The sequence below is a fragment of the Lampris incognitus genome, chromosome 18 (genome assembly GCF_029633865.1).
Source record: "Lampris incognitus isolate fLamInc1 chromosome 18, fLamInc1.hap2, whole genome shotgun sequence".
Taxonomy (NCBI): Eukaryota; Metazoa; Chordata; class Actinopteri; order Lampriformes; family Lampridae; genus Lampris; species Lampris incognitus.
In genome coordinates this window covers 29507955-29524804 of record NC_079228.1, presented here as the reverse complement: position 1 = coordinate 29524804, position 16850 = coordinate 29507955, and the positions used below count along the sequence as shown (strand labels likewise).

At 42.6% G+C, this 16850-nt stretch overlaps 1 protein-coding gene across 1 annotated transcript in view; it reads left to right on the top strand.

The window, feature by feature from the left end:
* The window catches only part of macf1a (microtubule actin crosslinking factor 1a), a 302357-nt gene that overhangs the window by 267959 nt on the left and 17548 nt on the right, over positions 1 to 16850 (top strand). The window contains exons 78-95 of the mRNA XM_056298025.1: positions 596 to 769; positions 2252 to 2407; positions 3378 to 3575; positions 4373 to 4501; positions 5148 to 5330; positions 5856 to 6011; positions 7158 to 7364; positions 7737 to 7856; positions 8485 to 8654; positions 9016 to 9175; positions 10376 to 10570; positions 11088 to 11360; positions 12959 to 13147; positions 13432 to 13543; positions 13764 to 13921; positions 14745 to 14907; positions 15208 to 15362; positions 16481 to 16555. Of these exons, the coding sequence (XP_056154000.1) occupies positions 596 to 769; positions 2252 to 2407; positions 3378 to 3575; positions 4373 to 4501; positions 5148 to 5330; positions 5856 to 6011; positions 7158 to 7364; positions 7737 to 7856; positions 8485 to 8654; positions 9016 to 9175; positions 10376 to 10570; positions 11088 to 11360; positions 12959 to 13147; positions 13432 to 13543; positions 13764 to 13921; positions 14745 to 14907; positions 15208 to 15362; positions 16481 to 16555 (2973 nt within the window). The remainder of the gene's footprint in view (positions 1 to 595; positions 770 to 2251; positions 2408 to 3377; positions 3576 to 4372; positions 4502 to 5147; positions 5331 to 5855; positions 6012 to 7157; positions 7365 to 7736; positions 7857 to 8484; positions 8655 to 9015; positions 9176 to 10375; positions 10571 to 11087; positions 11361 to 12958; positions 13148 to 13431; positions 13544 to 13763; positions 13922 to 14744; positions 14908 to 15207; positions 15363 to 16480; positions 16556 to 16850) is intronic.

Below are 16850 nucleotides of genomic sequence, written 5' to 3'. Positions count from 1 at the left end.
CTTTGTGCGGTCCTCCCTCAGGACAGCCATCATAAAACATGTGTACAGGCAGGCTTTTATAAAAAAGAATTCTGCTGATGCCTGCTTTATTGTGTTGTTTTTTGTTTTTGTAATGCTCAGTCATGGGATGTCATTTCAATGATGAATCCTCTTAAATAAAAAAAATTGAATAGTCATCATGAGTCTATTAACTAGAATTTTTTTGCATGTATAAAGTTTTAAGTTCATTTGGTGACAAATCTTTGGTTAGCTAAGGTGCTCTCCTCGCTCGCGACTCATGCTAAAAAAAATAATATATATATATATATATATATACACACACACACACACACAGTCTGTAACTTTTTTATTTTTGTTTTGGGTATTTTTCACCTGTTTGGGATCTTTATTGGTGGGAATTAGTTGTTTTATTAGATGCTGAAACAAGACATGAGTTTAGAAAGTGAAATAGTAAATGTGAGGCAAATTGAGTTCTTTTTTTTGTGTGTTTGCAAAGTTATTAGATTTCCCATCCAACTGACTAACACGTCTTCCTTCCCTCTGTTTCCCTTCCTTTCTTCTGTCCAAACCCCTCACCTCCACACACACCGAGCAGCAGTACAAAGTAGATGTGTACCAGCAGCAGATCGACATGGAGAAGCTGTGCCACCAGGGGGAGCTGTTGCTGAAGAAGGTGTCGGACCAGACAGACCGAGACATGATCCAGGAGCCGCTCACCGAGCTGCGACACCTCTGGGAAAACCTTGGGGACAAGATCACACACAGACAGGTAACATACACAGACAGCTTATGGGACCGTTACATTAAAGGTAGAACAGGTAGGATTTGTCGGTTGCAGTTTGTAAACACAACATTCAAAGTTGGCCCCTCCTCCCTGGCTCAACGACACCAGAAGGACGCGCCCCCTGACCGCAGCTTCCAGAACACATCTCAGTGTACAGGCCAACTCCGCGTCGCTCTTCATTCCCATCCTCTCCCTCAGTGCTCGCCAGTGGGTGAAAACCAACCCCAAATTCACTCTTGTTCTGGAATGAGCTTTGTCTGCTTGGCGTTTCGCCTCGCTATATTTGCATCTTGTCGGCGCCGTGTCTGTCATTGTCATAGCTTCCTCTTGGATGCGTGCTTACGATCGATCTGGCACCTTGTTGCTACGTTTTTATATAGAGTCCCGCTGCCTAAAGGTTAATGCCCAGAAACATCTCGTACACAACAAAATAAAAAGATAACAGGCAGAGGACAGGGTCTCTGCAGACACAGACACATCTAGTGGCTCATAAGGGGTGATGGAGAGGGGTTATTTTTGTATGAGTCCAGAGGTGTAAAAATCAGGTCCAGAAAGTAAAAGTCCAAACCATGTATTTGCTCTACTCATGCACTACACCAGCAGATTCTAGTCAACACCACTCCTCAACTAGGTAGGGGAAACTAGTTAATGAAATCAGCTGGTTTAGTAACATGGTTGGAGCAGATATACGGTTTGGACATTTACTTTCTGGACCTGGTTTTTATACCTCTGCAGGAGTCTATACATTGACTTTTAGGAAAATCCTACTTGTTCCATCTTTAAGCAGAAATTGTGTGTGAAAGGTGTAAATGTTTAGTGTGTAGTATGTCAGCTTTACTGAAGCATGGTATGGCTTGTGAATCACTGGCACTCTCAGATTTCTACTTTCAAATCCATGATGCTACACTTATTCCTCTCTGTGTAAATTCTCTCACTCAGGACAGCCATTTACAGACAGACTTTTATCTACTCTGTGCTGTTTCAGATCACATTATTCAAATCAAACTTTATTTATTTTACGACGAAATGTGCTATACTTTATATAGCACATTTCATCCAGCATATGGAGTTCAAATTGCATGACAATGTAAGAGTGCACAGACACACATGAGACCTTTAGGTAAGGCCAGAAGAAAAAGGTAATTTTAATGTTGGCACTCATCTTGTTTCTTTCTTCCTTTCGGGTTTGCCTCTGTGTAATGGATTTGTGATGGGACACAGATATTATCTTTGCAGTGTACGGGAATGACAGTTGTAAAGGTTAAATAGCTTAGAGTTCAAAATCATTTCCGCATCATTTCATACATCAGATGCGCTGAGTGAGATAAGAGGTGGAAAACTGATGATAAGTGTTATATTCTGACATTAACATTCCCGTGGACTGTGGGGATGGTTTGCGGTTGTTTTTCAGTACAGTTTTAGATTCCTAGCGTTAAGCTCAACCCTCTCGTCTCTCCTCCTTCACAGCACAAACTGGAAGGTGCCCTGTTGGCCTTGGGTCAGTTCCAGCATGCCCTGTCTGAGCTGCAGGCCTGGCTAAGCCACACACACGCCACCCTGGACACCCAGAGACCCGTCAACTCCGACCCCAAGGCCATCGAGATCGAGCTGGCCAAACACCACGTACGTCTTCAATTATTTTCTAAAAGAAATAAAATCAGCGTCTTGGTCGCAGTTCCTCTTTTGAATGGCCTGCCATGGAAGCAATTCTTCGATTGTTCTGCATTTCCATCCTTGTAGATTAGGTAGATAGACAGATTTTTCCAATACCACAAAGTACTCACATACAGAACGAAAAACAGATGGATGCACACAGATAAATCTGCCAGATAAACACCACAACATTCACGTGAGCAAATTATACGGTTACACCCACTTAATAAACCCTGCTGCATTCACATAAGCAACCCCATGCTGTTGTTTTGTCCTGTTCTCGTCTCTCGCACAACCCTCCTGTTCCATTTCAACCTCCAAATAAAAATTGGTACCACTTTAGTCAGGCATACTTTACCATGTTACTAAATCACTGTCAGTGGTTAACGCATCATAAATCGGTAATAAGATGTTGTAATAACGCATTAATGAAGACTTTTTGGGTTGCCAGGTTGGGAACCCACATTTTATTTTATCAGTAGAACAGTCTCCATAGACATATTGTCAAAAACCAAATGACTGACAAGGACTGTCGATTCACACACTCAGCAAGCGGCATATAAATAACACAACTTGAAAATGTTGTGCAATACATATGCAAAAATCAATTTTTGTGCAGTAGCAACAATAAATATATTTACAGTGGTTAAATGAAGAGTTAAGGTTAGGTTAAGGTTTGGTAGTGGTTTGGCTGTCTTTGTCTCGTCCTAGTTTTTAGAGAAACCTATGGAGACTCTCCTCATGTTAGCTCCCAATCTGGCAACCCCAAAAGTATTTTTAGTTGTGTTATAGCATCTTGTTACTTTTTACAACACACCAGTAAATAGGTTATTGACATAAAGTAGTTTGTAACCACTTATAATGAATGCCTTAATATAAAGTACCACCACAAAATTTCATGTATTCCAATTCTCTTCTTTTCATTTCCTCGCTCCCCCAGGTGCTGCGCAATGACGTGCTTTCCCATCATTCCACGGTGGAGACGGTGAACCGAGCTGGGGCCGAGCTGCTTGAATCCACTCCCGGAGACGAGGCCAGCCACCTTAGAGACCAGCTGGACCAGCTCAACCAGGGCTGGGAGAGCCTGATACTCAAGACCCAGGACCGGCAGAAGCTTCTGGAGGCCGCACTACATCAGGTACTGTAGAAATGATCAGATGACGTAGACAAGAGGGCGTGGGGTTCTGGGGAGTATCGCAGGGTCAAAGAAACTTCCAGTAGTTCTTTATTCCATTGACTTGCAGTGTAATTTATTTGCATCCTTTGTTGCGAAAACTGATGTTATTAACCGGAGTCACTCATGTTCTGTGTACAGACACACACACACAAACACACACACATACACACACATAGGAAAGACAGAGAACACTTACATGAATGAACACGAATAACAGGGCTCCTGTGTTTACAGAGCTGAACTTCAGTTGTCAATACTTACTTCCAGCAGGACTCGGTACTACCAGTTGTCGCTCCCATTTAGAACTGGACTCTGTGTGAACTTGATTAAGCACTAAAATGGGGACCGACAACTGTAGTTATTTCTAATGTGAACAGGGCATGTGGAAACTGAGTTCTCATAACAGCAGTACTTTTTTTTTTTTACATTGATACAAATAAATTACATTGATAATTACTGTGAGAGAAGGTTGATTTCAACTTCATCCCCAGATGTAAGAGTTCCAAAGCTTACTATTATATTATATTATATTATATTATGTATTTTTGTATTATTATTATTTACTTACTATCATCAAATTATTTTGACTGTCATTACGGTCATTGCTGTTAAGATCAGTAGTAGTAGTACGGGATTCATGAATATTCCTAATCTTGTTTGAAATAACCTAATACTCCTCTGTCCTCTGCCCTGTTCTCTCGCCTCATCCTTTCATCTTCGTCCTCCATCATCCTCCACCTTGGTCTCTGGTTTGCTAGGCGGAAGGTTTCCATGGGGAGTTGGAGGAGTTTCTGCAGTGGCTCAGGAGGACGGAGAGCCAGCTGTCTGCTGCTAAACCAACAGGCGGCCTCCCCGAAACGGCCAGGGAACAGCTTCAGCAACATATGGTAACCGGGATCCACATCACATCATAACACCTGCAAAGCAGATCACACAGCTGCACATATTACACCGTGACCGCCCTTGTGTCATGCCACAAAAACACAAACCCACTTTACAGGTTAATTTCCACCAGCCTTTACGGGTGTAGTTGTTGGTCATGTTTGAACCCCAGTCACAGGATTGCTGAACTTGTGTGTCATTGATGTTAAACTTAGAAGAGTCATCATTTGGGAAGTCCACAAAACTAGTGGAGGGTAGATGTGGGGGGAGGGGGGTGTCTTTCTTTCACTGTTTATCATAGCCATCATTTCACAGAGGTCATTCCCAGCATTGTAAAAATAAAAATAAGAGAAAAAGAATGCTTTAGGGTTTTTTACAATGAAATAAATGCTTTTGGAAGCGGCTTAATATTCATGAAGAAGGTTTTGAGTAGACATAAAAAGTATCAGCTTACGTGTGCCACACCCCCGTCTTTCACATGTAGAGATACTGAGCATATGCTGGGAATAAATTCTTAATTACGTCCATTGTCCCAAACCAACCTCAGAAACAACACCGCTCATCTTTTAGCCTAGTGTGTTGTGTGCATGTCATTCTTGTCTTTGGCCATCTTTGTATATCCATCTACTCTCTCTCTCTCTCTCTTTCCAGGAACTTCAGGCCCAGATGACTCATCGGGCCGACCAGTACCACCGTCTCCTGGACCAGGGAGAGTCCATGCTCCTGGCCCGTGGAGGCGAGGAGGGTGGCCCTGGTACCACGCAGACCCAACAGAACCTGGCCATGCTGCAGAACAAGTGGGCCAGCCTCAATGCCAAGATGGACGACCGCAGGGTAAGGGTAGAAGGAAGTGAAGTGGTTTATTTGTTTGTTTGTTTATTTATTTATTTATTTAGTTATTTGTTTGTTGGGAAGTGTCTTTTAGTTGTGGACTATTTTGTTCTTTTGTGTTTTGTTGTAGTGCTGTCCTCTTCTGTCTTTGCATCTTTTTAATTGTCTATTCAAGTATCGTTGTGATTAATTTATGAATATTTATAACATTTGTCATTTTAAAGCACCATTCATTATCAGTAAAGATGATATTCCATGTATGACTTTTTTCATTGGTGTATGTAATCTTAAAATACCAGAAAACTTTGTCATCTTATTGTAATGAGTAATTTAACACCATTAATTACTTGGCTACCTGAAAGGATTATCATATCACCAGCTCAAATCCACCGTTTCACATTCACCATTCAGTCACAATTTCACATTCCTCATGTGTTGCTTTGTTTAGGTGAACTAAAACAGCGCTACTCCTGACTTTTCTCTCTCTTTTCTCTCTTTTTTTTGCCTCTTCCTTCCTCCGTTTTCCAGGCGAAGCTGGAGGAGGCCGTTTCACTGGCGACAGGGTTTCAGACTTCTCTCCAGGACACCATCAACTGGCTGACCCAGGCTGAGCAGACCCTGAACATGGCCCAGCCCCCGAGCCTCATACTGGACACCGTCCTCTTCCAGATTGATGAGCACAAGGTCGGTGTACATCAGCTCTATGTCTGTCGTTCAGTTTGATCATCTGTTTTGGATTTTTGTTAAATAGAGCTGATCCACTATAGGGCCCTGGCTAAAGGCAAAACACTGTCCTCGTAACAGACAGACACAAGGTAGAGGCTGGTTCACCGGCTTGTATTTAAAGGGCCATACTGCAGTTTTTGTATGCGTTAGCCTATTTACTATTTGTGTCTATTCTGCGTTACTTCTGACCATTTTCCAAAGCATGGCTTAGTTTTTTCTTTTTAGGTTTTTGAATCTGATTGCACAATTTTCTTCAAACATTGAGGTAAGAATACCACCTTAAAATGCTTGGCTTTTGGGGGCGTCCGGGTGGCGTGGCGGTCTAGTCTGTTGCCTACCAACACGGGGATCACTGGCTCGAATCCCCGTGTAACTTCTGGCTTGCAGAGAGAAAAGGGGGAAAATCCTCCCCCCCGCCAAAAAAAAAAATTCTCTGCTCTCTTGGCCAGCACCTATATTGCCATGAAGAAGTGGACATTTGAATTTTGTTTATCAAACAGTCTTTTTACAGGGGCTGTTTTCTGGCACAGAAAAAGATTTTTTTGGGCAGGTTTCTTCAAATGTGTTGTGATACAACAGATATCGATTCAAAACAATCAGCGTTTTCAAATGTATTGTTCTGCAATGATAATACAACTTGGTAAAAAAAAAAAAGATGTAATTTTGACCAGTGGTAGCAACAGAATGCTCACTATGATGGATTACCTAAGTCGAGCGAGTTTCAAGTCTGCAAGTTGATTTTCATAATGTACTGAAATGAATAGAAACCAATGGCTGCCTGGAAGGAAGGGAAAACACATTCAAAACTATGGTGTGCTTTGGAAAATGGTGTCGAGTGATTTTAAAGTACACACCATTTCTTGTAAATGATGAGCTAAAACATGCGAAACACCAATATGGTGCCTGTGAGTGTTCTTTACCATTATGCTTAGCTGTGATGACACAACCAAGCATACTGTAAGGCACAGAATAGGGCCAGCAGCACACTTTCTTCTCTCCTCTCTCCTCTCCTCTCCTCTCCTCTCCTCTCCTCTCCTCTCTTCTTTTATTTCTATTAATGTTACCCTAACTACTACTCTCTCTCTCCTCCCCTTGCCCTCCCAGGTGTTTGTGAATGAGGTTAACACCCACAGGGAGCAGGTGTTGGCTCTGGAAAAGGCTGGGTCTCAGCTCCGCTTTGCCAGCCTCAAGCAAGATGTGGTTCTGATCAAGAACCTGCTCCTCAGCGTTCAGGCCCGCTGGGACAAGCTGGTCCAGAGGTCTCTTGACCGTGGAAGACACCTTGACGAGGCCCGCAAACGGGCCAAACAGGTAATGGAGACTGTGTCAGGTTGTACCTATGTGCACCAACCTGCGTTTGTGCTCTTATACACTTAAAACATATTCCCACTGTGAATTAACTGGCAAATACTTGAGAACGATTGCAAAATCCAGATTTGTAAGGTGGCCGCAGCTTTCGTCTTGGCACTCTCTGCTGTTGGTTACTTGTTGTACGTGTACCTACAGTAAAATCAGCTAAACATCACAAGCATTTTAACACATAACCAAAAATGGCTTACTTGTCTGTGACAAGCGCCATACTGAAAGCATGTTAGCTTTTTCACTGATAAATCAGAATTAGAAATATCCCACTGTAGAAGTATCAAACCCAACCACCACTCACCCCCCCCCCCCCTTCTGTAGTTCCATGAGGCGTGGAGGAAGCTGACAGACTGGCTGGAGGAGGCTGAGAACAGACTGGACTCTGAGCTGGAGATCTCCAATGAACCCGATAAAATCAAAGTACAACTGGCCAAGCACAAGGTACGCTAAGCTGGTTATTCAAGTTATGAAACTGTGATTTATACAAGCCTGTGAGATTTTAAGTAGGCAAGTATTTGAGTAAACCACTGCATGTAAACCTTACCATGGTGCAGGTCCTTTTTGCACTCGTGAATATTTTTACATTTCAAAAGAACGACATGAAAACATCCATTGCAGCATGAAAACGCGTGGAGCTGTGCTTGTGTAACTTGCCTCATGAGATGGAGATATGGTATTATCAAACAACAGTGTTTGTAATATTTAATTTCTCTTTTAGGATACATTTTTTTGTGTGCCGCTATAAGAGAATTGACTGTGTAATACTCAACATAAAGAACTCAAGAAGACATGATGACGGTAGAAAAACAAACTTTAGAATCAGAATACTTTATTTATCCCTGAGGGGAAATTGAGTTCTATTACAGACACTCGCACTCTAATAACTAAAAACTCTAGGAGGGAGATGCTAAAAATCTAAGTCTGTGTGAGTAAGAACATCAACATCTACAAGGACGTTTAGGAAATGGGGACTGATTTGTATCTCTGAGTTTTGCTAATAGAAAAATAAATACTAACTCATCCTATGTTTTCTTCTTTTATCGTCCTGGTTCCCTCTCCCCCCATCCAGGAGTTTCAGAAGGCGTTGGGCTCCAAGCAGCCGGTTTATGACACCACGGTGAGGTCTGGCCGAGCCATGAGGGACAAGGCCCAGCTTCCCGCAGACACCCAAAAACTGGACCACCTCCTGGGGGAGGTCAGGGACAAATGGGACACCGTCTGTGGCAAGAGTGTTGAGAGGTGAGGGGAGATGGCGATGAAGGTGGAAGACAGAATGTGATCAATGCTTTCAGTTTGGCTTTACTTTGACTCTAAAATAGGATAAACATAATCCTTGTAGGTAAACTGTATTTGCTGGATTGCCTTAAAATGTTCAGAAAACATTAGCTGGATGTTACAGATATGGTGTGAATGATATATGATGAGAAAAGATAACCTTGATAATCTTGTAATATTGTAAATGTAAACACAATTAAACAAGTTACGTACTTTACAGTGTTATAACCTAAAGTATATGATACTGATAATCAGAACTGTGATATGAGGTGATATGAGAGACGGTGAGATAATCTTGCTAACTTGATATGCACCCCATCTCCAGACAACATAAACTCGAGGAGGCCCTGCTGTTCTCCGGTCAGTTTGCCGAGGCCCTCCAGGTCCTGGTGGACTGGCTGTACCGGGTCGAACCCCAGCTGGCAGAGGACCAGCCCGTCCATGGAGACCTGGATCTCGTCTCCAACCTCATGGACTCACACAAGGTAATTGATGCAGCGCTAAAATGCCAAGCCATCGAAATATTCCACACGTTTGTGTGAAACCACTTTATAGACTCGCTGTGTTCCTAATAAAACATTAAAATTTTATGCTATCGGGCATCCAGATGGCATGGTGGTCTATTCCGTTACCTGCCAGCGCGGGGATTACCGGTTTGAATCCCCGTGTTGCCTCCAGCTTGGTCGGGCGTCCCTGCGGACACAATTGGCCGTGTCTGCAGGTGGGAAGCCAGATGTGGGTGTGTCCTGGTCACTGCACTAGCGCCTCCTCTGGTCTGTTGGGGTGCCTGTTCGGGGGGGAGGGGGAACTGGGGGGAATGGCGTGATCCTTCCACGCGCTACATCCCCCTGGTGAAACTCCTCACTATCAGGTGAAAAGAAGCGGCTGGCGACTCCACATGTATCGGTGGAGGCATGTGGTAGTTTGTAGCCTTCCCCGGATCAGCAGCCCGGAAGAGCGGGGTAATTGGCCAGGTACAATTAGGGACACAAAAAGAAAAACGTTTTGCATTTGTAATATGCATTTGTTAATAGCAAACAGTAATGTTAATACAACTTGGGACACCGCAGTTTACAAAAAACTCAGCACGCCCTGCCGAACTGCAGTGGGTTCATTTGTTCAGTAGCTTTCTGAATGTTTCATAGAGTAACAGTGTTTTAATGCCATCCTGCAGTTTGAATGCTAGATATATTCATGTTATTTACAACCTGGGTGCTTACGGTTTGCTAAACTGAGGTGTAGTCACATGTTAAGCATGTTTGTAAAGTCACTAATGTACTGTAAAGTCAACAACCCCATGAATTGATGAACCAAAAAGTTGCAGGTCTTTTTCTGATATCTTTTTCTGTCACACAAGTAGTCGTACTTTGGGTAAACTTGGTTTCCAGGGTGAGATTAAACTTCAGTCAGGTTAGGACTTGGTCTGGAAATCCATGCACTGTTTTACATTTCAATGCTGGAGGTTTTTGGCTAATGCTGAACAACTTAACAGATACACACAAGATATGTAAGCATAACCATAGACTGTGTCTAAAAGCTACATTAAAAGTGTTTACAGTGAGTATCATATTGCACTAACACTGACTCAAATATGGCGCCCCACTTTAAAGATGCATACTGCATCGTATGGGTATGCGAACCTTGCTGAAGTCTTTACAACATCACACCCATGTGTGTGTCCCCAGGCCTTCCAGAAGGAGCTGGGCAAGAGGACGAGCAGCGTCCAGGCTCTGAAGCGCTCGGCCCGGGACCTGATGGAGACTGGCCGGGATGACACAGCATGGGTCAAAGTTCAACTGCAGGAGCTCAGCAACCGCTGGGACACGGTGTGCGCCCTGTCTGTCACCAAGCAGACCCGTCTCCAGCAGGCCCTCAAACAGGTGAGACGAGAAGCACTGGGGATTTCCTCCTCCTTCAAGTTAAGATATGGGGCTGATTTTAATCTTCAAGTCAGTGACTCTCAAGAGAAAGCGAAAGAGGAAATTTTGATTAGGTAAAAAAAAGTGTAAAAAAGATGTAATTGTATGGAGTAGAAGCACTGAATTGAAACCAATTATTAATCCTCTCTCTTTAAAAGTCAAAGGTCTGAACATTAAATTCAAACTGATTTCAAAACACTTTGCCACCCAGAACAACCAAGGAAAAATGACAGATGTGTTTTTCTTTACTTCTGATTTAAACCACGTCACCTATCAGTGAGTTTTAAATGCTTTCTCAGATCCTTAAACTTCAGATGAACCCCAAGGTATATGTAATTTTTTTTCAAATGGGTGGCCCCGGTGCCTATTGAGATGCGCCATAACCCAGGTGATGTTTATGCAGTACTCTGATTCACTGCCCGTTGAGCTAAATGGACCCTGTTTAACAGATCTCTCCTCTGCTCTCTCCCACCTTCAGGCGGAGGAGTTTCGCACGGCGGTGCAGATGCTCCTGGAGTGGCTGTCGGAGGCAGAGCAGACCCTGCGTTTCCGTGGTGTCCTCCCCGAGGAGGCGGAGACTCTGCAGACACTGCTGCACACGCACCGTGACTTCATGGGCACGGTGGAGGAGAAGAGAACCGACGTCAACAAAGCTGCCGGCATGGGGGAGGCCATCCTGACCATGTGTCACCCCGACTGCATCACCACCATCAAACACTGGATCACCATCATCCGGGCACGCTTTGAGGAGGTGAGTCGAAGGAGGGAGATCAGGAAGAGGGTGCATATCCTTTATGAAACGGTTTCCTTAACTTTTTTCCTGGGGACCCACTTTTTAAAAATGACAAACCGTTGCGACCCAGTTCACAGTAGACCTTGTCTATAAATAGAAGAGCAAATTTGTGCATAAAATGAAAGTTCCTGACCGTTTTTACTACCATTTCTGCATCACCTTAAATTCTCTTGAATAGGTAAACCAGCTATTTCGAAGAGATATACATTTGGAAAATCGCAACTTCGTTTTATGCACGTGTTACTGAAAACATATACACATGTTGAATACTTTATAAATGAGACCAAATAAATGCATTTAGGCGGAGTTAACAGGCTCTAATTTTTTTCCTCTCATCAGTAAAACAAACGATGTATGCTAGCCTTTCATATTAGATTCAAGTACAGTTATCAGAACAATACCAATATTCAGTACTATCAAAAACGTGCTTCTTGTTGGATGTTTTCTGAAATGCTGATCAGAACAAGAAGGCTTGTGTTTAAGTGCAGCTATTGTTATCAAACAGTCAATCAATTCGGTAACCACATCAGGTCTGTTCCACATCAAATCTCATTAGGCTCATTATGTGCTATTTACTTGTGCTGAATTTTATCTTTCTATCTTTTTAGCCCTACTCCAAATATCCAGTTGTGCATACTAACTTTATTTACACCTTGCTAATGTGATAGGCAGGCCTGCTTGCTTTTTAGTATTGCATTCCAGTCCAGTGTATGAGAGGAGAGAGCGCAATGCGCATATCGGGTGTAGGGTTCAGTCTGTTTCTGGTGGAAACCGTGAATGTGGTAGAAATACCAACGAGTTCTCTCATGTGGCTCAAAGGTGTACTGCATATCTAAATCTGAAGACTTGAGAAGAGATTCTGCAAATGTATTTGGCGACCCGTTGCAGGAGATTTTAGATGTTATTTGGTGACCCAAATAAAATCTCCTGTGACCCGCCTTTGGGTGATGACCCAGTCTCTGGGAATGACTGCTTTATGAACCCCATTGTTCAGATTTAATTCATCACACTGGCTGCCCCAGTACCGTTAGGCTAAGAGTTGCTGAGTGTCTGAGGTCAGTCATTAACCTTAGCATAAGGTGTTCCACTTGCCTGAACTTGGCATGACTGGACATTACCAGACCTTACTGGACCAACTGAAATGCATTATGGGTTGCAGGTCACAAGAGGTCCTGATTTAACAGGGGGAAATGGAGAGAACTTTGGAGGGAGGGTTGGTAAATGCTCTGTATTACTGCTGTCAATATGGTTCACTGTAGATAAGGAGAGACATCTAGGAGGTGATGAGATAGAGAAAGGAAGATCATGGGAAAAGAGAGACCAGTGGGAGGGGAAGTTAAGGATAGTCAAGTGAGGAGGGCATTTCAGTCGGTGTTGAGTTTGATTTTTACTCTGCATTTACTAGTAGGTTGAAGAATAACATTTTGACTAATTTAACTGGGCAAATCAATCCAATCAATCAATCAATCAATCAATCAAGTTGCATTTTCTGATGAGAGCCCAAATTATGAAGGAAAAAAAAATCTGAAATTAATCTGTAACATTGCTTTCTACAGGTGCTGACATGGGCCAAACAGCATGAGCAACGTCTGGAGACTGCTCTGACTGAGTTGCTCAATAACGCCAACCTATTGGAGGAGCTGTTGTCATGGTTAAATTGGGCTGAGACCACATTGGTCCAGAGAGATACAGAGCCCCTCCCACAGGACATCCCTCAACTCAAAACACTCATCACAGAACACCAGGTTGGTTTCTCATTGGTTAATTAACTCAGCATATAGTTTGTCATTGGTTGACTCAGTAGAATGCTCTAAACTTGCGGATTTTCATCTGTTTTTCACTCAGTCGAAAACTGTTTTGATAACCCTTAATTGTCCACATTATATATGTAATTTTAAGAATGATTAAATCATAAACACCTCATGAATAACAACAGTGGCCCCATTAGGAATCAAATTCCTTCTTCTCAGTGGTCTTGTCATGCTCTATGAATTGCATTTTCCAGTTTTCTTACTCTGTGTATTCTTAGATGTTTATGGAGGAGATGACCAGGAAGCAGCCTGATGTGGACAAGGTGACTAAAAGCTACAAGAGGAAACCAGCAGAGCCTCCCAGTAGCCTAGCTGAGAGGAGAGGCGCTCGTAAGTGACGTTACATTCAGGGCAGAAATGTTGTTAATTCCCCTGTTGTCCTAGGATATTGCAAATATATTTGTACGATTGAAGCTGATTATATGGAATATTCAATTTACAAAACTAATCCATGTCAAGCGCCACAGGTGATACTAAATGTGCCATAGGAAGAAGACACTGAGTAACTTAAGTCGACAGTAATTAACATCAAGTAATGCTCCCTCGACAGGTAAACACCAGCAACATCAACAGCATCAACAGGCAGCCATGCAGGTTGCCGGGGGTAACCCACGGCTCAACCAACTTTGCGCCAAATGGCAGCAAGTTTGGTTGTTGGCCCTTGACCGCCAGCGCAAGCTCAACGACGCCCTGGATAGGCTTGAGGAGGTATTCTTAATCCCAGTAAATAGTTGTAAATGGGGTAAAAATAGAGATAGAATTATGATTATCTCAGATGGAGTTTATTGGGAAATGGAAGATCTACGTGAATATCTACATCCAAATATAGACAAGCTGCACTGGGACATACATCTCAGTTAATATGCTGTCTTTTGTTCTCTAAATAGATATCCTGAACGATATCTTAGCTTCACTTGACTCTGCTTGACTTTAGTCTCTCCCTGTCTTTAAGTTTAATTCAATTTGATATGCTTTATCAGATTATATAGATAATAATAATACATTTTATTTATACATTGCTTTTCAAAATACTCGAAGATGCTTTACATATGTTAAAATAAACATACGGGGATCGCTTGTTCGAATCCCCGTGTTACCTCCAGCTTGGTCGGGCGTCTCTACAGACGCAGTTGGCCGTGTCTGTGGGTGGGAAGCTGAATGTGGGTATGTGTCCTGGTTGCTGCACTAGCGCCTCCTCTGGTTGATCGGGGCGCCTGTTCAGGGGGGAGGGGGAACTGGGGGAATAGTGTGATCCTCCCATGTCCTACGTCCCCCTGGTGAAACTCCTCACTGTCAGGTGAAAAGAAGCGGCTGGTGACTCCACATGTATCGGAGGAGGCATGTGGTAGTCTGCAGCCCTCCCTGGATCGGCAGAGGGGGGTGAAGCAGCGACTGGGACGGCTCAGAGAGCGGGGCAATTGGCCAGGTACAATTGGGGAGAAAAAGGGAAATATTACAAAAACAAAAAAGTGAATCTAAGATGAGCAGTGGTACACACTTGTCTAAATGCTGGCTGTCTGTTGATTTTCAGCTGAAAGAGTTTGCCAACTTTGACTTTGACGTGTGGAGGAAGAAGTACATGCGCTGGATGAACCACAAGAAGTCTCGCGTCATGGACTTCTTCAGACGCATCGACAAAGACCAAGATGGGAAGATAACGCGACAGGAGTTCATCGATGGCATCCTGGCCTCAAGTACGTCATAATGAGGGACTCGTTGGTTAGCTCCTTAGAAAGTTTGGAAGATGTCAGTTTCTACTGTATACTTTGCTCAAGGCGCTAATAAGTTAGTGTAGAGATTTCTGAAGAGGCAGTGGTTTCTAAAGCTGTGATTGAGCTGTGCACTTTTTTGGACAGGCACTACTTATTGAAATCATTCTCAGTTAGAGGGAGGTCACATCTCATGAAAGTTCAGTGTGGTTGGCTCGCGAGGCATCATCCATCAGGAGGTATGAAGTTTGCCATTTTTTTATGAGTGTTATCCCCTCTCTGCAGAGTTTCCCACCAGTAAGCTGGAGATGACAGCAGTGGCAGACATCTTTGACAGGGATGGAGATGGTTACATTGACTACTATGAGTTTGTTGCTGCTCTGCACCCTAACAAAGACGCCTACAGACCCACAACAGATGCTGATAAAATAGAGGACGAGGTGAGTTGATGATGTAGAATGGATAGAAAAACAAACACACACTCACACCAGATCATATATGTAGAGGGAATTGTACTTGATAGAATTTCATAGTTGTATAAGAGATTTAAGTATATAACACTTAACAAAATAAGACCAAGACAATGCTGCTGTGTATGCTATGCTCCACCTTTTTGCCAGAATGCTTGTTAGGGCTATAGCTAACAATAAGCTAATTCACATTAGTTATTGGGCAAACAGTAGAAGAACTCTTTGAATAATTTACAAACAATCATTTACCCTCAGACACTAACAAAAGTGTGTGTGTGTGTGTGTGTGTGTATGTATATGTATATGTATATATATGTGTATATATGTATATATATATATATATATATGTGTGTGTGTGTGTGTGTGTGTATATATGCATCTATATATGTATCTATATAGTGTGTGTGTACGTATGTGTGTATGTATATATATATGTATATATATATATATACTTGGCACAAAAAGTAAGGAAATTTGTGTTTGGTAAATTATTTCTTTGTTGTAACAATGCTTCTTGGCAATAAATCTTATACCGTTAGAAAGCCTGTTTATTTCCCTTTTAAATGGTGCCACATTTGTAAGGAACATGCATTTGTAGGACGAGCAGCAGAGCAGAGTATTTGGGTTGCGCCCATGAAAATTTTGCCAAATCTTCTCTGCCAATGCCAAACAGCTTATTTTGCTGTTGCTATTCACTCTTGTTTTGAGCTTCTGGTACCCCAGGTGCTGACAGTCAGGTGCCTGATATAAGATTTATTGCCAAGAAAAGAAATAATCTACCAAACACAAATTTCCTTACTTTTTTTGCTAAGTTTATATATAAATATGGCACTGTGATGGCCTGGCAGCCTGTCCAGGGTGTGTCCCCACCTGCCGCCCAATGACTGCTGGGATAGGCTGCAGCGTATATATGTAATAGATAGATATGCATCACCCAGGTGGGTGTTACACATTGGTGGTTGAAGTGAGTCCCCCCCCCCCCTCAATGTGAAGTGATATATAAATGTAATTCGTTATATATATATTTGTTTGTTTTTTTGGGGTTTTTTTTTTTTTTTCTTGACTTGCCGTGTTTTCATGCTGAACAGGTGACCAGACAGGTGGCCCAGTGTAAATGTGCAAAGAGGTTCCAGGTGGAGCAGATAGGGGAGAACAAATACCGGGTAAGTTCAGCCCAGTCTTTGGGTTGGATTTTAAGTTTCATTGTGAATCTGATTTTTACAACAGTTAAATGTTTAGGAAGTGTGTAAAGTGTTTTATCATGTGTTTAAGTATACTGAAGAGAAATAAGTCAGTTAATGTTCTTCTAATTGTTAATTATCTGTAGCATATCTGGGTCAAATGAGTGTTTGCAAATAAATGTATCTCTATTTGCTTATTGTTTTTATCACCTTGAAGTGCCAGATGGGTGGAGTTAGAACAGTACAATTCACATCTCAAAGTTTTAAGGGTTTCAGT